The sequence below is a fragment of the Stegostoma tigrinum genome, chromosome 17, assembly GCF_030684315.1.
Source record: "Stegostoma tigrinum isolate sSteTig4 chromosome 17, sSteTig4.hap1, whole genome shotgun sequence".
Lineage (NCBI taxonomy): Eukaryota > Metazoa > Chordata > Chondrichthyes > Orectolobiformes > Stegostomatidae > Stegostoma > Stegostoma tigrinum.
In genome coordinates, this window is record NC_081370.1 from 8,679,271 (window position 1) to 8,698,877 (window position 19,607).

General features: G+C 42.5%; 1 protein-coding gene across 8 annotated transcripts in view; it reads left to right on the forward strand.

The window, feature by feature from the left end:
- Positions 1-19,607, forward strand: part of nap1l4b (nucleosome assembly protein 1-like 4b) — a 105,236-nt gene that overhangs the window by 38,462 nt on the left and 47,167 nt on the right. For 7 of the 8 annotated variants that reach the window (XM_059651922.1, XM_059651926.1, XM_059651927.1 and 4 more), the window contains exons 5-7: positions 5,469-5,610; positions 14,914-14,994; positions 16,655-16,786. In XM_059651922.1, coding sequence (XP_059507905.1) covers positions 5,469-5,610; positions 14,914-14,994; positions 16,655-16,786 — 355 coding nt within the window. Of the gene's footprint in view, positions 1-4,700; positions 4,831-5,468; positions 5,611-14,913; positions 14,995-16,654; positions 16,787-19,607 lie in introns of those variants that run through there. The other variant, XM_059651928.1, reaches the window with a different exon arrangement.

Consider the following 19,607-nt stretch of genomic DNA (forward strand, 5'->3'; position numbering starts at 1 on the left):
TTTGGTGATGGCCATAATTCAGCTCTGCCTCATGACTCTTGAATTTTTGGGATATTTCTTAAGTCTTCCACTGTGAAGACTGACGCAAAATACTTATTCAGCTCCTCAGCCATTTCCTTGTTTCCCTACCACTATCCTTCCAGCATCATTTTCCAGTGGTCCAATGTCCACTTTTGCCCTTTTATATAAAGGAGGGCTGTAAGCATTTTTAGATATAGTGATGGCTATCTTACCCTCATTTAATCATCTCCCTCCTTTTTTGTTTTTTGTTGCCCTCTGGTCTTTGTAAGGTTCTCAGTCCTATGGTTTCTCACCACCTTTGCCACATTATATGCTTTGTCTCTTGCTTTTATGCTATCCTGACTTCCCTATTCAGCCCTGGTTACCTCATCATCCCTGTACCAGGTTTCTCTTTCCTAGGGATGAATTTTTCTGTGTCTTCCTAGGAATTCCTGCCATTGCTGTTCCTTTCCTGCTAGGCTCTTCTCCTCTCCTGGTCAATTCTGCCCAGGCTGTCATACCATTACTTTTGATTCTTTTTTCTCCCCCTCAAATTTTGGAGTAAATCAGCCATATTATGATCACTGTCCCCTAAGGGTTCCTTCACCTTAAGCTCCCTTATCAAGTCTGCCTCATCACACAACACTAAATCCAGTATTTTAGTGGGGTCCACCACAAGCTGCTCCAAAATGCCGCCTTGTAGACATGCCACAAATTCATTTTCCTGCAATCCACGACTAACCTGATTTTGCCAGTTCACCTGCATGTTGAAAACACTTCATGTCACTAACTTTGCCTTTTTTACACATCTTTTTGGTCTCCTGATGTATCTTGTGTCCCAGCTCCTAAATACTGTTTGGAGGTCCATACATAACTCCAACTTTGGGGTTTTTGTTACCTCTGGTTCCTCAACTCTACCCAGACAGATTCTACACCATCTGACCCTACTTTGTTTCTTACTATGAAGTTAATTTCATTTCTTACTAATCAGACAACCCCATCCCCTCTGCTCACCTGCCTGTCTTTTCAATAAGATGTATATCTTTGGCTATTCGATTCCCAATCCTGATCCCCTTGCAGCCAGGTCTCTGTAATGATCACCACTAGACATCTGTCAATTTCAATCTGCGCCACAAGCTCACCTTTTTTCTTGTGTTATGTCTGAATGCATGCAGTATGTTCAGTCCTGTATTAACTGTTCTTCTTCTTGTTGTCATTCATTTATCCAGTGTGCTTGAAGTTTAATTCTTAACCCCTTCCAAACACATTATCCTATTTCGTATCTGTGCTGGAGACTTTAATAACCTCTCCTGGGTTCTCCTTTCCTGTCATTTTTTTCATATTTTTCCACACAGTGGTATCTGCCACTACAATTGTTCACCTGCTGTTTTGTTCACCACTCGGGGAGGTTTCACCCTTCCTGTCTTCGTCGTCTTCTTTCCATTCCCCACCCACCCCATCCTTTAGATCTCTCCTGTTCCAAGACTGATGCCAGTGCCCTGTGAAAAGGAACCACGCTGTTAGCCACGTGTTTACTTTTAGTAACCCGGAGATTATAACCTTTTTGAGGATCTGCTCTTTAATTTCATTCCCAGCTCCTGGCAACCCCTAACTAGTTCCTCGTTTTTAGTATTGCCTATGTTGTTTGCTCCGATGTAGACCACAACAACTGGATCCTCCCCCCTCAGATCCACAGGACCCCAAAAGTGCTAAATAATTAACACTGACTTGAAATCATCATTTCTCCATAAGTAGGCTTTATTCAAGAGTTGTGAAATTACATAAAACATTTTGACTTGAATTTTGTTGCAATTCTTGTAATTCTCAACTTCCCTACCATATGTCCCACTCTGTTTGTAATGTTACTTCAGTTAATAATAGCACCATATGTTCCGTGTGTACAGCCCAAGGGAAAAAGTATTTAAATAAAACTTAGAGTACCATAGAAATAAACTTTTCATGTGCCATTTTCCATGTATGCCTCAAATCAGTTTTGATATCCTTGAAATTCACAATCTTTATTGAATGTTAAGTATAAAGTCTAAGAGGTTTTATAGTTTCCAACCTCTGTTTGCTGAGGCTGAAAGGCTTACGCAGCAGCGTTTCTTCATTACATCTCTGCAATGGCTGACTCAAGTGTTAGTCTATCTGTGTGGTACTGAACCATTGAATGTGCCAGCCTGCAACACCAAGTACAACGCTTGAGGCTGAACGACGAGCAATTTTCTGGTCAGACCATAAGAGTTTTATCAGTGAATTGATTATGCTCCAACCAAAGTTGATATTGCCTCTGTGTCCCTGGGAGCAGGCCTTGGAGCATGGCGTCCTGCATCGGGTTGCTATACAGAATGTACCTCAGCAAAACTATGACCCCCTCCAGATTTTTTAATATTTGGAATGTGCTTTTTCAAAGGTGGATGGTGGTCTCTTTGCAGCACCAACTAGAGGGCATGTGCAGAGGAGCTAAGGCTCTGAGCATGTACAAAGAATCTGTCATGGAAATTCCATATTCTGTAGCTAAATATGGAAATGTGACCCCAGCATGGACACAGACGCAGAATCGGCAGAGAGATGAATGATTGGCCAACCAGTTGGATTGAATAATAGCAAAGCTACCAGATTACCTTGTGCTGATGGCTCGGAGAGCCAGGGTACAAAATGCTTTATTTTGTAAATTGACTGTCAAGGTAGTTATGTCATCTGAAAGATGAATCTAATTACTGCTGTTTCTTCAACCAATTCATGATTAACACCAGGGATATGATATTTTGTGTACATTATTCTCTGTGCTTTCAAGTGACACTGCCACAGTGAAGCAGAAAGATTGTTTAAAATTAGGAAAAATAAACTGTAAGTTCATCCCCAAACCCAAAACCAAAGTGACTGTACTGCAGTTCAAGATATTAACTGTTACATACTGTTGGCATGCTTATTCTAAGAGTTCAGTATTCATTAAAAGCATAAACATGATCATGTGGTCATACTACTCTGGGTAAATGGGTATAAAGTGAACAATGCACGCTGTCACTGAAATAATAGGCAATTATGGATGGACAGAGAATAAGTGCTGCATGAATGATTTACCTTGCCTGCAGCCCTCAATCTCCAGAATGAATGTTAGAAGAAACACAATAGAAATAATCCTGTTCAGCAGTGAGTGTTAATAATCTGCCATTTTAAATTGACAAAGATAGTATTATTCTGTACTTAATTGTTATAACAATTCATTTTCCGCAAAATCTCTTGCTACAGTAATGAAACAAATTTACATATCAAACTTAAACAGGCCAGATGAATCAATAAAATTTTAGTTTCCAACATGTCAGTTAAAGTCCCACTTTCATGGCAAACATTTATTTTAAGAAAAAGAGCTGCAAATGCTGGAAATCTAAAACAAAAGCACACAATGTTGGAGAAATTCAGCAGGTTTGGCACATTTATGGAGAGAAAACTGTTATTGTTTCAAGTCCTGTGACTAATGTTAATTCTTGATTTTATTTCTAAAGATGTTACAAGGTCTGCTGAGTTTCTCCAACAGTTTTTAATTAAATATGTATTCTGTCTATTATATATTCAGACACTTTTAATCTTTACATATATACCAGATCCTTAAGAAGCATCAAGATGTCTTCAGTGGAATAGCTTAATTTTTGAGTACAGTTCTTCTTCCTTTACTTCCATGCATCATCTTCCCCCACCCCTGAACATCTGTCTTGTTCTCCTGACGCCTATTCTGCTGTTCATTATCACAGTCACCTTCTGTGATTCTTCCCTTGTCTCCTACTTCATGATCTTCTGCCCCCTTTTTTCCCCCTCCCATCCTTCCTCCTTCTCACATGACCTCTTCTGCTCTCGTGTCCTTCCCCTCCCCTCTCTTTGCCCCTCCATCTGCCCTCTACGCCTCTTGTCCGCAGCTGTCCACCTCTCTACCCTACGTTTTATCTGCATCACCCTCCCTCTCCTGCAGCCTCCATTATTCAATACAGTCCTGACTTGTTCCCATCCTCAAGCTTCAGTTTGATCTACATTAGCAAAAATGCCCTTCTACCCAATAGCTTTTTGTTTACTCCTTTCAGGACCTTGCCTCTGTCTCTATGAACTTATGAATTAGCACAGAGTACTTAACTGATTTCACCCCTCTCTCTGCACAATGTTCCAATCTCGATCCTTCCACCACCTCTTCCTCCCATGTGAACGTATGGTGGCTGTGTTCTTAACGCAGCAGTCTGAGCCTTGAATTTTCTCTACAGTTCCCAGTCTTTTTACACTTAATCCTGAAATTAAACAACCACCAATTTTAACATGATGTTATGTATCGGCATGCATTTTCATCCACTTGCATGTTTTAAAGACCTTTAGTTAAAGGCATTATTAATAATCTCCCTGTATTAATAACTTTCCCTATTCTATTCCAGTAGGTAGACATGCACGTGTCAACAGTTATCAGACCAGTATCATTAAGGCCACTGCCTGGTCCCTATTATTTGTTAGAAGCCAATTAGGGCTGGAAATTTAGGGATTTGTGATTTATGTTGAGAGTTATGCGGTTATTTTGAAAAGCTGTAGACAGAAGGGGTTGGACCAATCAATGGTTCCACAATTCTATTTCTGCCGCCCACTGACTCTCTACTAGGAAGTACATATTTTACTGAGGATTGGATCAAGTTGAGCTGTGGTTTGCTTACAAGGAAAAATGGCCTGACTCTATTCATTGCCTAAATCCATACATAGAATGATCCTTTGGTTGAGCTTATGGAAGGCTGTGCCCATGAAACCGTAGACCACCATGAATCACCCTCGGAGGCGGAAACTGTTGAAAACCTACTTGCAGTTAAGCAATGTGTTTTATACAATTGTTACTTGTTTGGCATCCAGCGTAGCTCTTTATTTTCATTTAAATCATCCTGTCCAACGTGTGTAGGGTCAATTGTTCATTAAATTTATTCATGATGTTTAGCTGCAAGGAATTCCTAAGAAAGCTTTATTAATAAAGAATATAAGTTCTGTGCTGGTGATGCATCAAGTTAGCTAAGTTTCCACATTAGTGATCCTGCAAACTTAAGTGAAATAGTTAACTGGATAGTCAACGTTGTGGTTAATGCCTGCTAAGAATGCAGGATTGTGATTACCATAATGATTCTACTTTTTAAGAGCTTTTATTGAGTTAGTTGGAGCTAAGGTAGGGGTGAAAAAAGTTTGAACGTTTCAGTGGAATGTATCATTATTTTTCATTTTTTTTAGCTTGATCATGAGAGCTGTTTAAGTCACTAAACATAATGGTGTAAAGGAACTGAATAACAATGTGGAAGTTGTAACACCACTAGTAATGTTTCGGGAAGTAGGTAATTCAGCTTCCTCAGTGTTTAAATTGAGGTTACAGAAGGGTTTGCATGCTCTATTTAAGATACCAAGGACATTGTAAACTACATTTCCTGTTTCAGTTATCTGATATTACCTGTTTTGTGTAGTTTACCTAAAGCTGTAAAGAGAAGAATAAATGCCTTGAAACATCTTCAGGTCAAGTGTGCCCATATAGAAGCCAAATTTTATGAAGAAGTTCATGAGTTGGAGCGGAAATATGCAGCCCTTTACCAGCCATATTTTGAAAAGGTATGAGTGCTTACAAGTTGAGCTATTTCTTTTTGCTTGTTAATTAATCCCTTGCCTTTCAACTGATCTTTAACTGTCTTAGACCAACACAGTGCCGCTTGGTAAATAAATTAGCATTGGTTGGTAACAAACACTTGAAATACCACAAATTTCTATGTTAACTGTTTTTCATGGCTATTACATGTTTTCCTTGATTACTAGGTTGGGTGTTGTAGATGATGCCATTTATGAAATTGAGGGGGGTTAGTACTTGATGTTGCATTTTAACAAACATTAAGGTGAAAATAGTTTTAATATGTTTTAAAAGTAAATTTCTAGTCTAGAACATGGAAGGTATTCTGAAATGAGTGTGAATATGTTCTCGAACCTGTTGCCTTAACTCAGGTGCTGCCAAACTTGCTGAATTTCTCCAGCAGCTTCTATCTTTGGTTCAGAATTCCAGCATTTGTAGTTCTTTTAACTTTTGAGGTTCTACTTTGCTGTACTTGGTTGTTATCATTCCATTCGGCATATATTAGTGAGGTGTTGATCTGGTGAAGCTAAACACAGAATTAACTGCATGCCAAACAGTGCAGGTAACCTTCAATCAAAAGAACTAAGCAAGTTCCTGTAGGTCAGACCAAAACCTTTTTGGAGACCTGTCACAGCTCACAGAAGTTAGTGGACAACTGACCATTGGAGAAGACTGCATAAATATTTCCATCCCTATGATGGTGGAGCCCAGTGTAGTGGTGCAAAAGATGAAGCTAACATATTTGCAACCATCTGCAGTTCAGTGTTAAGTGCATGATCCGTTTTGTGTCCTCCTGAAGTCTACAGCATTACAGTTGCTACTCTTTTTTTTACCCAAGTAGATTCACGCCATTTACTCCCAAGAAATGTTGAATACCTGAATGCTGGATAATCTATGGACCTTGACAACACTCTTAACAGTATTACTGGAAATGCGTGCTCCAGAACTAGCCACACCCTACCCAAACTATTTCAGCATAGCTGCCTCTGTGACATCTGCCTGATAATGTGGATAATTACCTTGGTGTGATCTGACCTCAAAAACCAGGATATATCCAACATGGCTGAATACCACCCGTTCATCTACTCTTGATCATCAGCAAAGTGAGAGAGGATGTAATTTTGGCATGTAGAGTGCTATCAAGGTGAATAAAATTACACTTGAATAACCTCTCTACCACTTGGTTCCTGTCTTCATTACAGACTTGATTGAGACATGGTCCAAAAAAAAGCTTGATTGAAGAAACCCAGCAGAACTAATGTCAATGGGCAAAGGATAAACCTGCCCACTGAAGTCGTATTATAAAGATAATTGGCTATGGTTGTTGGGTGTCAGTCACCTCAGCATAATTTGAGTTCCTGAAGCTGATGTCCCAACTGCTGTCAGCTGCTTCAATAAGTGGCTTCATTTCTATCAAGTCAGAAATGAGAATTTTTGATAACAGTTGCTATAGGTGCTGAACATGCCGAACATTCTGCAACCTTAAAATAGTGAAGCTTATACATCAGGACCTGGGTAACATTCAGGCTTGAGCTGGTAAATGACAAGTAACTGTCAGTTAACAGCCATCTTCAGTGAGTGAGAGTGAAACCACTACCACCACCATCCTCTTTTCCCCTCTTGAGTTCAATAGCCTCACCATAGCTGAATTCTCCACTCTCAAAATCCCGGAGGTTACCATTGGTCAAAAACTGAACTGGGCAGCCATATAGATACTATGACTGAAAGAACAGGTTCAAGTCTGGGAACATCCCCCAAAACCTATTCACCATCTACAGGGCTCAAGTTAAGAGTTTAATAGAATCCCTTCTCTGTGCTTGGATGAAAGCCACTGCAGCAACACCCCGAAGCTTCACATCATCCAGGACAAGAAGCAACTTGCTGGCTGCCCCACTGCCCCAACCCAAGCATCTTTCATCATTGTTTCAAAGATCGTAGGAACTGCAGATGTTTGAGAATCTGAAATCAGCAGCACCTTGGAGCAGAGGTTTCTGGGAAGGGAGTGACTTTTTTTACATCCCTCAGCTATATAAGTGATAGTTATGTAAACCCGAGACCCTACCCTTGTAGGGCCTCCCACCCATCCACCTCCTCTAACCTTATACACCAGGGACAAATCAAGGTAAGCTTCTCTTTTTTTAAACTTTCTGTTTTGGGGGAAAAGCAGGGATGGCAGTGCAGTTAGAGGAATGTTCCTCCTGCATGATGTATGAGGTGAGGGACGCCATTAGTGTCCCATCCAAATACGTCTGCAGGAAGTGCACCCAACGCTTGCTCCTCCACGACCGCGTTAGGGAACTGGAGTGGGAGCTCGATGAACTTCAGATCATTCGGGAGGGTGAGTCAGTGATAGACAAGAGTTTCAGGAAGGTAGTTACTCCTAAGCGTGAAGAAAGTTGGGTAACTGTTAGCGGGGAAAAAGCAGTCAGTGCAGTGCAGGGATCCCCTGTGGTCATTGCCGTGAAAAACAAGTATACCGTTTTGGATACTGTTGGTGGGGGGGAGGAGGGAGGGAGAAGGAGAAGGAGAGGAACTTACCAGGGGCATGCAGTAGGGTGCAGGTGTGAGGGACAGAGTCTGTCCCTCTTTACACAGAAGGGAAGGGGGGGGATAGGAAGAGAGTGATAGTCATTGGGGACTCAGTAGTTAGAGGGACTGACAGAAGTCTTGCTGGGAACGAAAGAGACTCCAATTGGTGTGTTGCCTCCTAGGTGCTAGGGTCCATGATGTCTCGGATCGTGTCTTTGGGGCCCTGAAGGGAGAGGGTGACCCAGCCCCAAGTCGTGGTCCACATAGGCACGAACGACATAGGTAGAAAGAGGGATAGGGATGTCAGGCAGGATTTCAATGAGCTAGGGTGGAAGCTGAGAGCTAGAACAAAGAGTGGTTATCTCTGGTTTGTTACCCGTGCCACGTGATAGCGAGGCAAAGAACAGGGAGAGATTTCAGCTGAACCCATGGCCGCAGAGATGGTACAGGAGGGAGGACTTCAGGTAAATGGACAAATGGGGCTCATTCTGGGGAAGGTGTGACCTCTACAAACAGGACGGTCTCCACTTGAACCAGAGGAGCACTAATATCCTGGGTGGGAAATTTTGCTAGTGCTATTCGGGTAGATTTAAACTAGCTCAGAAGGGGGATGGGAAACTGAGGTGTAGTCCTAGTACACAGGAGGATGAGCTTAGGGAGGACATGGTCAGGACCTCACTGTCACAGGAGTGAGCTGGCAGACAGCAAGCTGGATTGAAGTGTGGCTACTTTAATGCCAGGAGTATCTGGAATAAGGTAGGTGAGCTTGCAGCTTGATGTACCTGGGACTTTGATGTTCTGGCCATTTCGGAGACATGAATAGAGCAGTGTCAGGAATGGATGTTGCAGGTTCCAGGGTTTAGATCTTTCACTTAAGGTCAGGGAAGGTGGTAAAAGAGGGGGGAGGTGTGGCTTTGTTGGTCAAGGACAGTATAACGGTAGCTGAAAGAACTTTTGTTGAGGACTCGTCTACTGAGGTGGTAAGGGCTGAGGTTGCCGAGGAAGGTTTATCGACTGAGTCAGTATGGGTGGAAGTTAGGAACAGCAAGGGAGCAGTCACCTCACCTGGGGGTTTTCTACAGACCCCCAAATAGCAGTAGGGAGATCGAAGAACTCATAGGCTGGCAGATTGTTGAAAAATGCAAATATAGCAGGGTTGTTGTTATGGGTGATTTCAACTTACCCAATATAGATCGGAACCTCCCTAGTGCAGATGGTTTGGATGGAGCCGTTTTTGTCAGGTGTGTTCAGGAGGGTTTCCTTACTCGGTATGTGGACAGGCCGGCGAGGGGAGAGGCCATTTTGGATTTGGTGCTTGCGAATGAACCAGGACAGGTTTCAGATCTCGTGGTGGGAGAACACTTTGGCGACAGTGACCACAACAGCCTCACATTTACCATAGCCATGGAAAGGGAAAGGAGCAGTTACCAGGGGAAGATATTTAACTGGGGTAAAGGAAACTATGACGCTATCAGACAGGAGTTGGGAAGTACAGTTAGGGAGCAATTGTTCCACAGCAAGGGCACAGCAGACATGTGGAGGCTGTTTAAGGAGCAGTTGTTGCGAGTGATGTATAAATTTGTTCCTCCTGAGACAGGTAAGAAGGGGTAAGATTAAGGAGCCTTGGATGACAAGTACAGAGGTGCTTCTCGTCAAAAAGAAAAAAGCAGCGTACGTAAGGTGGAGGAAGCAAGGGCCTAGCACAGCTTTAGAGGATTACAGGCTTGCTCGGAAGAGCTCAAAAGTGGACTGAGGAGGGCCAGGTGGGGGCACGAGAAAGGCTTGGCAGGAAGGATTAGGGAGAACCCCAAGGCATTTTACTCATACGTGAGGAATAAGAGAATGATCAGGGAGAAGGTAGGCCGATCAGGGAGAGCGTAGGGAACTTGTGCGTGGAGTCTGAGCAGATAGGGGAACCCTAAATGAGTTTTTTGTTTTGGCTTTCACTAAGGAAAGGGACCTTGTTGTGAATGAGAACTTTGAGGAGCAGGAAAACAGGCTTGAACAGATCAAGATTGAGGAAGTTGATGTGCTGGAAATTTTGGCAAACATTAGGATTGATAAGTCCCCAGAGCCAGACCAGATTTATCCTAGGTTGCTCCGGGAAGCGAGAAAGGAGGTTGCTAAGCCGCTGGCGAAGATCTTTGCTTCCTCACTCTCTACGGGAGTCGTACCGGAAGATTAGAGGGAGGCAAATGTTCCTCTTTCTCAAGAAAGGGAATAGGGAAATCCCTGGAAATTACAGACCAGTCAGTCTTACATCTGTGGTCAGCAAGGTTTTGGAAAGAATTCTGAGGGATAGGATTTATGACTATTTGGAAAAGCATAGCATGATTAAAGGGAGTCAGCATGGCTTTGTGAGGGGCAGGTCATGCCTTACAAATCTTATTGCGTTCTTTGAGGAAGTCACGAGACAGGTTGACGAGGGTCGAGCAGTGGATGTGGTGTACGTGGACTTCAGCAAGGCATTTGTTAAGGTTCCCCACGGCAGGCTCATTCATAAAGTCAGGAGGTATGGGATACAGGGTGATTTGGCTGTCTGGATTCAGAATTGGATGGCTGACAGGAGGCAGAGAGTGGTTGTAGATGGTAAGTATTCTGCCTGGAGGTCAGTGCTGAGTGGTGTCCCGCAGGGCTCTGTTCTTGGGCCTCTGCTCTTTGTAGATTTTATAAATGACTTGGATGAGGAGGTTGAGGGGTGGGTTAGTATGTTTGCTGATGATACAAAGGTTGGAGGTGCCCTTGAGAGTATCGAGGGCTATTGCAGGCTTCAGCAAGACATTGACAGAATGCAGAGCTGGGCTGAGAAATGGCAGATGGAGTTCAACCTGGGTAAATGCGAAGTGATGCATTTTGGAAGGTCGAACTTAAATGCTGAATATAGGATTAAAGGCCGGATTCTCGGCAGTGTGGAGGAACAGCAGGATCTTGGTGTTCAAGTGAACAGCTCCCTCAAAATGTTGTTAAGAAAGCATATGGTGTTTTGGCTTTCATTAACAGGGGGATCAAGTTTAAGAGCCACGAGGTTATGCTGCAGCTCTACGAAACCCTGGTGAGACCACACTTGGTATATTGTGAGATAATAAAATGTGAGGCTGGATGAACACAGCAGGCCAAGCAGCATCTCAGGAGCACAAAAGCTGACGTTTCGGGCCTAGACCCTTGGGCGTTTTTCCATCCCCAACCCTGTCTGCTTTCCGGAGAGACCACTCTCTCCGTGACTCCCTTGTTCGCTCCACACTGCCCTCCAACCCCACCACACCCGGCACCTTCCCCTGCAACCGCAGGAAATGCTACACTTGCCCCCACACCTCCTCCCTCACCCCTATCCCAGGCCACAAGATGACATTCCACATTAAGCAGAGGCTCACCTGCACATCTGCCAATGTGGTATACTGCATCCACTGTACCCGGTGTGGCTTCCTCTACATTGGGGAAACCAAGCGGAGGCTTGGAGACCGCTTTGCAGAACACCTCCGCTCAGTTCGCAACAAACAACTGCACCTCCCAGTCGCAAACCATTTCCACTCCCCCTCCCATTCTTTAGATGACATGTCCATCATGGGCCTCCTGCAGTGCCACAGTGATGCCACCTGAAGGTTGCAGGAACAGCAACTCATATTCCGCCTGGGAACCCTGCAGCCTAATGGTATCAATGTGGACTTCACCAGTTTCAAAATCTCCCCTTCCCCAACTGCATCCCTAAACCAGCCCAGTTCGTCCCCTCCCCCCACTGCATCCCAAAACCAGTCCAACCTGTCTCTGCCTCCCTAACCTGTTCTTCCTCTCACCCATCCCTTCCTCCCACCCCAAGCCGCACCCCCATCTACCTACTAACCTCATCCCACCTCCTTGACCTGTCCGTCTTCCCTGGACTGACCTATCCCCTCCCTACCTCCCCACCTATACTCTCTCCACCTATCTTTTCTCTCCATCTTCGGTCCGCCTCCCCCTCTCTCCCTATTTATTCCAGTCCCCTCTCTGATGAAGGGTCTAGGCCAGAAACGTCAGCTTTTGTGCTTCTGAGATGCTGCTTGGCCTGCTGTGTTCATCCAGCCTCACATTTTATTATCTTGGAATTCTCCAGCATCTGCAGTTCCCATTATCTCTGATACTTGGTATAGTGTCCAGTTCTGGTCGCCCTATTATAGGAAAGATGTGGAGGCTTTGGAGAGAGTGCAAAGGAGGTTTACCAGGATGCTGCCTGGACTGGAGGGTTTGTCTTACGAGGAGAGGTTGACTGAGCTTGGACTTTTATCTTTGGAGAGAAGGAGGAAGAGAGGTGACCTGATCGAGGTGTAAAAGGTAATGAGAGGCATGGATAGAGTCGATAGCCAGAGACCGTTCCCCAGGGCAGGACTGACTGCCACGAGGGGTCATAGTTTTAAGGTGTTAGGAGGAACGTATAGAGGAGACGTCAGAGGGAGGTTCTTCACCCAGCGTTGTGAGCGCATGAAATAGTTTGCCAGTGGTATCGTGGAAACCGAGTCATTAGTGACATGTAAGCGACTGCTGGGCATGCACATGGACAGCAGTGAATTGAGGGGAATGTAGGTTATGTTATTTTGTTTGGATTAGGATTATTCCACGGCACAACATCGTGGGCCGAAGGGCCTGTACTGTGCTGTACTTTTCTATGCTCTGTGTTCTAAGGTGTAGAGCTGGATGAACACAGCAGAGAAGAAGGGTCGAGGCCCGAAACATCAGCTTTCCTGCTCCTATGATGCTGCTTGGCCTGCTGTGGTCATCCAGCTGTACACCTTGTTATCTCATCTTTCATCATTTACCTCCACCTCAGACCAGCACCATAATACTTGTGATACACTGTATCAACTTGCCAAAGCTCCTTAAGTAGCACCTTCCAAATCATTAGCCTTTACTAATATAGGATGAGGAGAGCAAATGCACATTCATACTTCCACCTGCACGTTTCTCAACCCTCAAACCATCCTGACTTTAATTTTGTCAGAATTTCTTCCAACCGTATTGTGAAAATATCTACATCAGGCAGCTCACCACTATCTTCTTGGGGGCAATGAAGGATGTTCAGTAAATACTGGCCCAGTCAATGAAGCAAACATGCCCTGAATGAATTAATAAAAGTATGTGCACTGCCACATACCAATGCCACTCAAATGTCAAGAGTTATGACTCTTGGGAGAATGCACGAGTGATCAAGCCCCAATTCACCAGTTGCTCCATTCGTATAAATTTTGTTCTTCCTTGTACCAAATTTTAATTGATTTTCAGACTATTAAGAATAAAATAATCTTTCACCAGGCTCTAATGAACTCTATCTGCTTCATTAGGGACAAAGCGTTTTTAATTTTAATCAACACTTGCCACTTGTTCTAACACCTGAGTTTTAATTTCACACTATCTTTTTAATTCCATACACACATTCTCAACACAGAGTAATCTGTGTAAAAATGCTGAGCCTTTTTAATGGCAAAAGGAAATAATCATCAACTGCTGTAGACCAAAGGTTTGAAAACAAAGAATTGAATCTGATAACTTCTCATGTTCACTGAATTCCCTACCAGCAAGGTCGAATTACTGATAGATGTCAGTTGAAGGTTCAGGGGGTTGCTCATTTCAGGGAAAAGGTTCAACACTCTGTGCAGCCAGACAATGCATCTTGTCAGTGTTGATAAAGATCTGAATAATAATGTAGAAAAAGAATTATTATTTTTCAAAGACATGTCAGAATGATTTTTGACTGAGGCTAGCACGTAAAAGTGAGTATTTCCTGCGTGGTGACAGACGTAAGTTGAATAATACACATGGAGTGTTTAATGCACAACTTACTATTTGCCTAATGGTATAAAGACAAAAGTTATTAATGTATAACTTTAAGGTTAAATCCATGATATAAGCTGTGCACAGATTGCAGGAGACAAGCTAGTTAAATAAACGAAAACCAAAAGTACTGTGGATTCTACAAATCAGGAACAAAAACAAAGTTGCTGTAAAAGCTCAGCAGGTCTGGCAGTATCTATGAAGAAAAGTTCAGAGTTAAAGTTTCGGGTCCAGTGACCTTACCTCAGAACTGAAGAGATAAATGACCCACTCTGTCTTGTGCTCAAAGTGTTAGCATTGGATATAAATTTTACTTCTAATGTTTATTCTGCTGTTGCAGTAAAATTGTAATGAATCAAACTCAAGTCCTGAAACTCAGTTATGGCAAAAATGTAAGTTACTCCCACTAGAATAATAGAATATCTGATTGAAGGATGCCCATGACAAGTCAAGAGTTGTGGACTGGCACTCTGGATTAGCCAAACTAGTGCACTGTTGTTGTATGTCTGTACCAATTGGTTGATACAGAGTTATACATGGAATATAACATCCAGACCATGCCAGCAATGGCTGCAAAATAGTCTCACTAATATCTTGAACAAGTATTCACTAAAAGAAGTTTTTAATGTGGGCGAAACCAAGCTGTTTTACCATCTTGTAAGGTATGAACAATTGAAAAGAATCCATATTTTTCTCACATTTACCGATTTTGCTGTTTTAAATTTTTTTTTGGCATAAATCACGTCCTTAGCAAATTGGGTAACATAGGGCACTCTTGAAGCCCTGCTGAACATGAATTAATGGGCTGTAACTCTGCAATTTCCCTTGTCGTGATTTTGCTGTGTGCAAGTATGTAATGGACGCAAATATTAGTGTTCGATATGGTTGTTTAAAAAGTACACTTGCACTTTAGATGCACACAATCATTTTGTATGTTTGAGGCTAATGGTTTCCTTTTACAGAGACGAGACATAACAACAGGGAATGTAGAACCTACAGATGCGGAATGTGAATGGCATAGTGAGGATGAGGAAGAGCTAGCAGTAAGTCTCACTTTATGGAAAGATTTTATATTCATTATTGAATTACATTCTGTTTGTCATGAGTCTGCCTGACATGAGTGGAATTCCTTTTGACTTTTCATCCAAAATACAGATGCAACGCTATAATGTGTAGATGGGTACCCTGTTTCACCGTTGTACTTTTAAACCATAATAGAAAATGTCCTAAGAAAATTAGGATTACAATTTCTATTTCTCCCAAGTCAAACTGTGACCACAACTGATCTTTATCTTTTACTATTTTTTAAGGCTAAAATGAAGTGCAGTTCAGTTGGGTTTGTTTTTGGGTATACGGCAACTGGTACAGACACTAGTAATTAGTTACTTTTGTTGATGTGGAGGTACCAGTGTTGGACTGGGTCAGAAAAATCTCATTTCACCTGATGAAGGAGCAGTGATGTGAAAGCTTATGATTTCAAATAAACTCTATGGACTACTACCTGGTGTCGTGTGACTTCTGACTTTTTTTTAAGATATCATAGCTATGGAACAATTTGTATCAGAGATAATGGGAACTGCAGATGCTGGAGATTCCAAGATAATAAAATGTGAGGCTGGATGAACACAGCAGGCCAAGCAGCATCTCAGGAGCACAAAAGCTGACGTTTCGGGCCTAGACCCTTAAACCAAGCGGAGGCTTGGGGACCGCTTTGCAGAAAACCAAGCGGAGGCTTGGGGACCGCTTTGCAGAACACCTCCGCTCAGTTCGCAACAAACAACTACGCCTCCCAGTCGCAAACCATTTCCACTCCCCCTCCCATTCTCTTGATGACATGTCCATCATGGGCCTCCTGCACTGCCACAATGATGCCACCCGAAGGTTGCAGGAACAGCAACTCATATTCCGCCTGGGAACCCTGCAGCCATATGGTATCAATGTGGACTTCACCAGTTTCAAAATCTCCCCTTCCCCTACTGCATCCCTAAACCAGCCCAGTTCATCCCCTCCCCCCACTGCACCACACAACCAGCCCAGCTCTTCCCCCCCCACCCACTGCATCCCAAAACCAGTCCAACCTGTCTCTGCCTCCCTAACCGGTTCTTCCTCTCACCCATCCCGTCCTCCCACCCCAAGCCGCACCCCCAGCTACCTACTAACCTCATCCCACCTCCTTGACCTGTCCGTCTTCCCTAGACTGACCTATCCCCTCCCTACCTCCCCACCTACACCCTCTCCACCTATCTTCTTTACTCTCCATCTTCGGTCCGCCTCCCCCTCTCTCCCTATTTATTCCAGTTCCCTCCCCCCATCCCCCTCTCTGATGAAGGGTCTAGGCCCGAAACGTCAGCTTTTGTGCTCCTGAGATGCTGCTTGGCCTGCTGTGTTCATCCAGCCTCACATTTTATTACTATGGAACAATTTGTATCTGGATTTACATCCATACCCCATTGCTGAAAGGCCAATGCTTAACATATTGCACCATCTAGTCCCCAGTGATGAGACTGTGAAGAGCTATTTGGGAAGAATGCATGCTCATGAAATCTGGCGTACAATGTTGGGAAAGCAAGTTCATTCTGCAAATGCAACTCTCTAGTTACGCAAGAGTGTGTAGTCCAATTTTTTAAAAATATGTATAATGAAATGATAGAAAATTTCAGTTTTGAAATCGTGCTACTTAAGATTACGTGTTTGAATAACTAGGAAGAAATGAAGAAGAAAGCAGCAATTGAGGAAAAGAAAGAAGAAGCTGAGCAAGAGGAGAATCCCATAGGAATTCCTGATTTCTGGGTCACAATATTCAGAAATGTAGATATGTTGAGTGAACTTGTAGAGGTAAGTAAAGGACTCATTGCCTTGTGCTGCAAAACATTTTTCTCATTATATGCAGTTTTGCTCTGTTTTTCAATTTTCAAAGTTTATACTTTTTAGGTAGCAGTAGCATTTGGCTTTGGATTTCATTTTGAACTTTGCCTTTTAACTTATTATATGCAGAGTGGTATTTTAAAGTCTCCTGTTCAGTCATGTTTCAATAAAATATATGGATCAAATATTGGTCACAAGTATATCAAACATATTTTCCGACCATTCAGTAATAAGCAATGTACCGCTGTCTTCTACTTTTCAGGCATTTTGCTATCGTGCCACTCCATTATTTGGCAACTGAAGTTACTTTTTCCATCCAGTGGATGACAGATTTTTGAAATATTTTCTTTTGCCTATCCTGTGCATAAACTTCAAATTTTATACCATTTGCCATCCACCAGCTAAAGATCCTGTGTGTTCGTTTTGTTAAAGTTGCTGTCTGACCAGTTGCTAAGTCTTGAATTTTTTCATTATTTTCATGAAGCACCTTCCTCTGACCTTGGCCAACATCAGAAAATTGTGCATAACTGTGGGCAGTATGGACAGATGATGAGTCTGTGTGTGTATCTATTTTTACCTCCTGTCCATTTCTCTTGAGCCAGACTGAAGTATTCCTCTGCTGAACATTAACACTAATTTCCTTACTCGCAGGCAAATAGACTGTTAAGTAAGATAAACTATTGAATCTATACTTCAGTCTCCCAAGTGACAAGTTGGTTTGTTTAGCATGCTGGAGATATTATATGGGGGATTCTTCGTTTACAATTGGAATAATTCTGATATTGTGTCACAAATACCTTGACACTATTCTTTGTGGTGAGTCAATGGTATTCAAACATATCTTGCTGTAAGTATATTGTTCTACCTAACTTTATCATTATCCCCTTTCGGGATTGATTTTCAAACTCTGTTTTCTACAGCTGCAGCAGATCATAGGATAACTAAATTAACCAAATTACAAACTTTTGAATACAGGTACACATGGAAATAATTTTAAACAGTTTGTTAACTCTAATCCTCTAAGCTCTTGTCCAGTGTGTAAATCTGCAACTTTTTTTGAAAAATGGTACTATCAATTCACAGGATGTGCTGATTCCATTGTTTCGCTAATGTAAGTGGTGTGCCATTTTTCAAAGGCAGTATCTGACCTGTTGTTTAAAAGGTTTCTGATTTAAGCATTTGTTCTGAGTCCAAAACACCTGTGCTCCCTAGATTTAAGGGACCATAGTAATAATAGTATTTTGACACTAGAATCTGTTCTTCAGCACCGTGCTGTTTATATAGTCTTGTGTTTTGTATGCAACACAAACATGCCATTTGCTCCAACAGATCCATGTTAAGTCGTTACGCTTTCCGAAGTAAGGTTCAAAGGATCTCAAACATTTTCTTACATTCTTTGCTTTATCCAGCTCTTCCTTAAATGTTTCTTTGCTAATCAATTCATCTACTCTGGCAGTAAGTTGCATGTTCTAAACACACTGAATAAATATATGCTTATTTCCCCATTGGATTTATTAGTGGTGTTCTTATTTTTACATTTTTTTAGTTCTAATTTCATTTGGAAGTGAAAGTAAAGTTTTTCTGTCTGCCCTATCGAGCTCTTTCATGATTTTCATGATGTTTACTACTTGGATGTTTTTCTATTTTAGAGGAAAGAGCACTAGTCTATTCAGTATTTTCTGGTGGATTTGGCCTCTCAGTATAGTTCTAGTCATTCTTTTTCCGTCTGCTCCAATGTCTGTCTTTTATGCTTTTCTATTCTATTGCTTTTAAAAACTAGCACAATTGAAATGTGGAGCTTGTTCAAGCAACAGCTACTGTGTATCCTTGATAAGTATGTACCTGTCAGGCAGGGAGGAAGTGGTTGAGCAAGAGAGCCGTGGTTTATTAAAGAAATTGAGCCTCTTGTCGAGATGAAGGAGGAGGCTTATGTAAAGATGAGGCGTGAAGGCTCAGTTACGGCACTTGAGAGTTACAAGTTAGCCAGGAAGGACCTAAAGAGAGCTAAAAAGATCCGGGAGGGGACATGAGAAGTCGTTGGCAGGTAGGATAAAAAAACCCTAAAGCTTTCCATAGTTATGTCAGGAACAAAATGACTAGAGTAAGATTAGGGCAAGTCAAGGACAGTAGTGGGAAGTTGTGCGTGGAGTTGAAATAGATGAGAGGCTTTTTTTTGTCAGTATTCACACAGGAAAAAGACAATGTTGTCGAGGAGAATACTGAGATACAGGCTATTCGACTAGGCGAGATTGAGGCTCACAAGGAAGAGGTGTTAGCAATTCTAGAAAATGTGAAAATAGAAGTCCCCTGGGCCGGATGGGATTTATCCTAGGATTCTTTGGGGAGCTAGGGAGGAGATTGCAGAGCCTTTGGCTTTGATCTATGTCATCATTGTCTACAGGAATAGTGCCAAAAGACTGGAGGATAGCAAATGTTGCCCCCTTGTTCAAGAACAGGAATAGAGACAACCCTGGTAATTATAGACCGGTGAGCCTTCCTTTGGTTGTGGGTAATGTGTTGGAGAGGATAAGAGAGAATTTATAATCATCTAGAAAGGAATAATTTGATTAGGGATAGTCAACACAGTTTTGTGAAGGGCAGGTCGTGCCTCAAACCTTAGAGCTCTTTGAGAAGGTGACCAAACAGGTGGATGAGGGTAAAGCAGTTGATGTGGTATTTATGGATTTCACTAAAGCGTTTGATAAGATTCCCCACAGTAGGCATGAGATTGAGGATTTAGCGGTTTGGATCAGAAATTGGCTAGCTGTAAGAAGACGGAGGATGGTGGTTG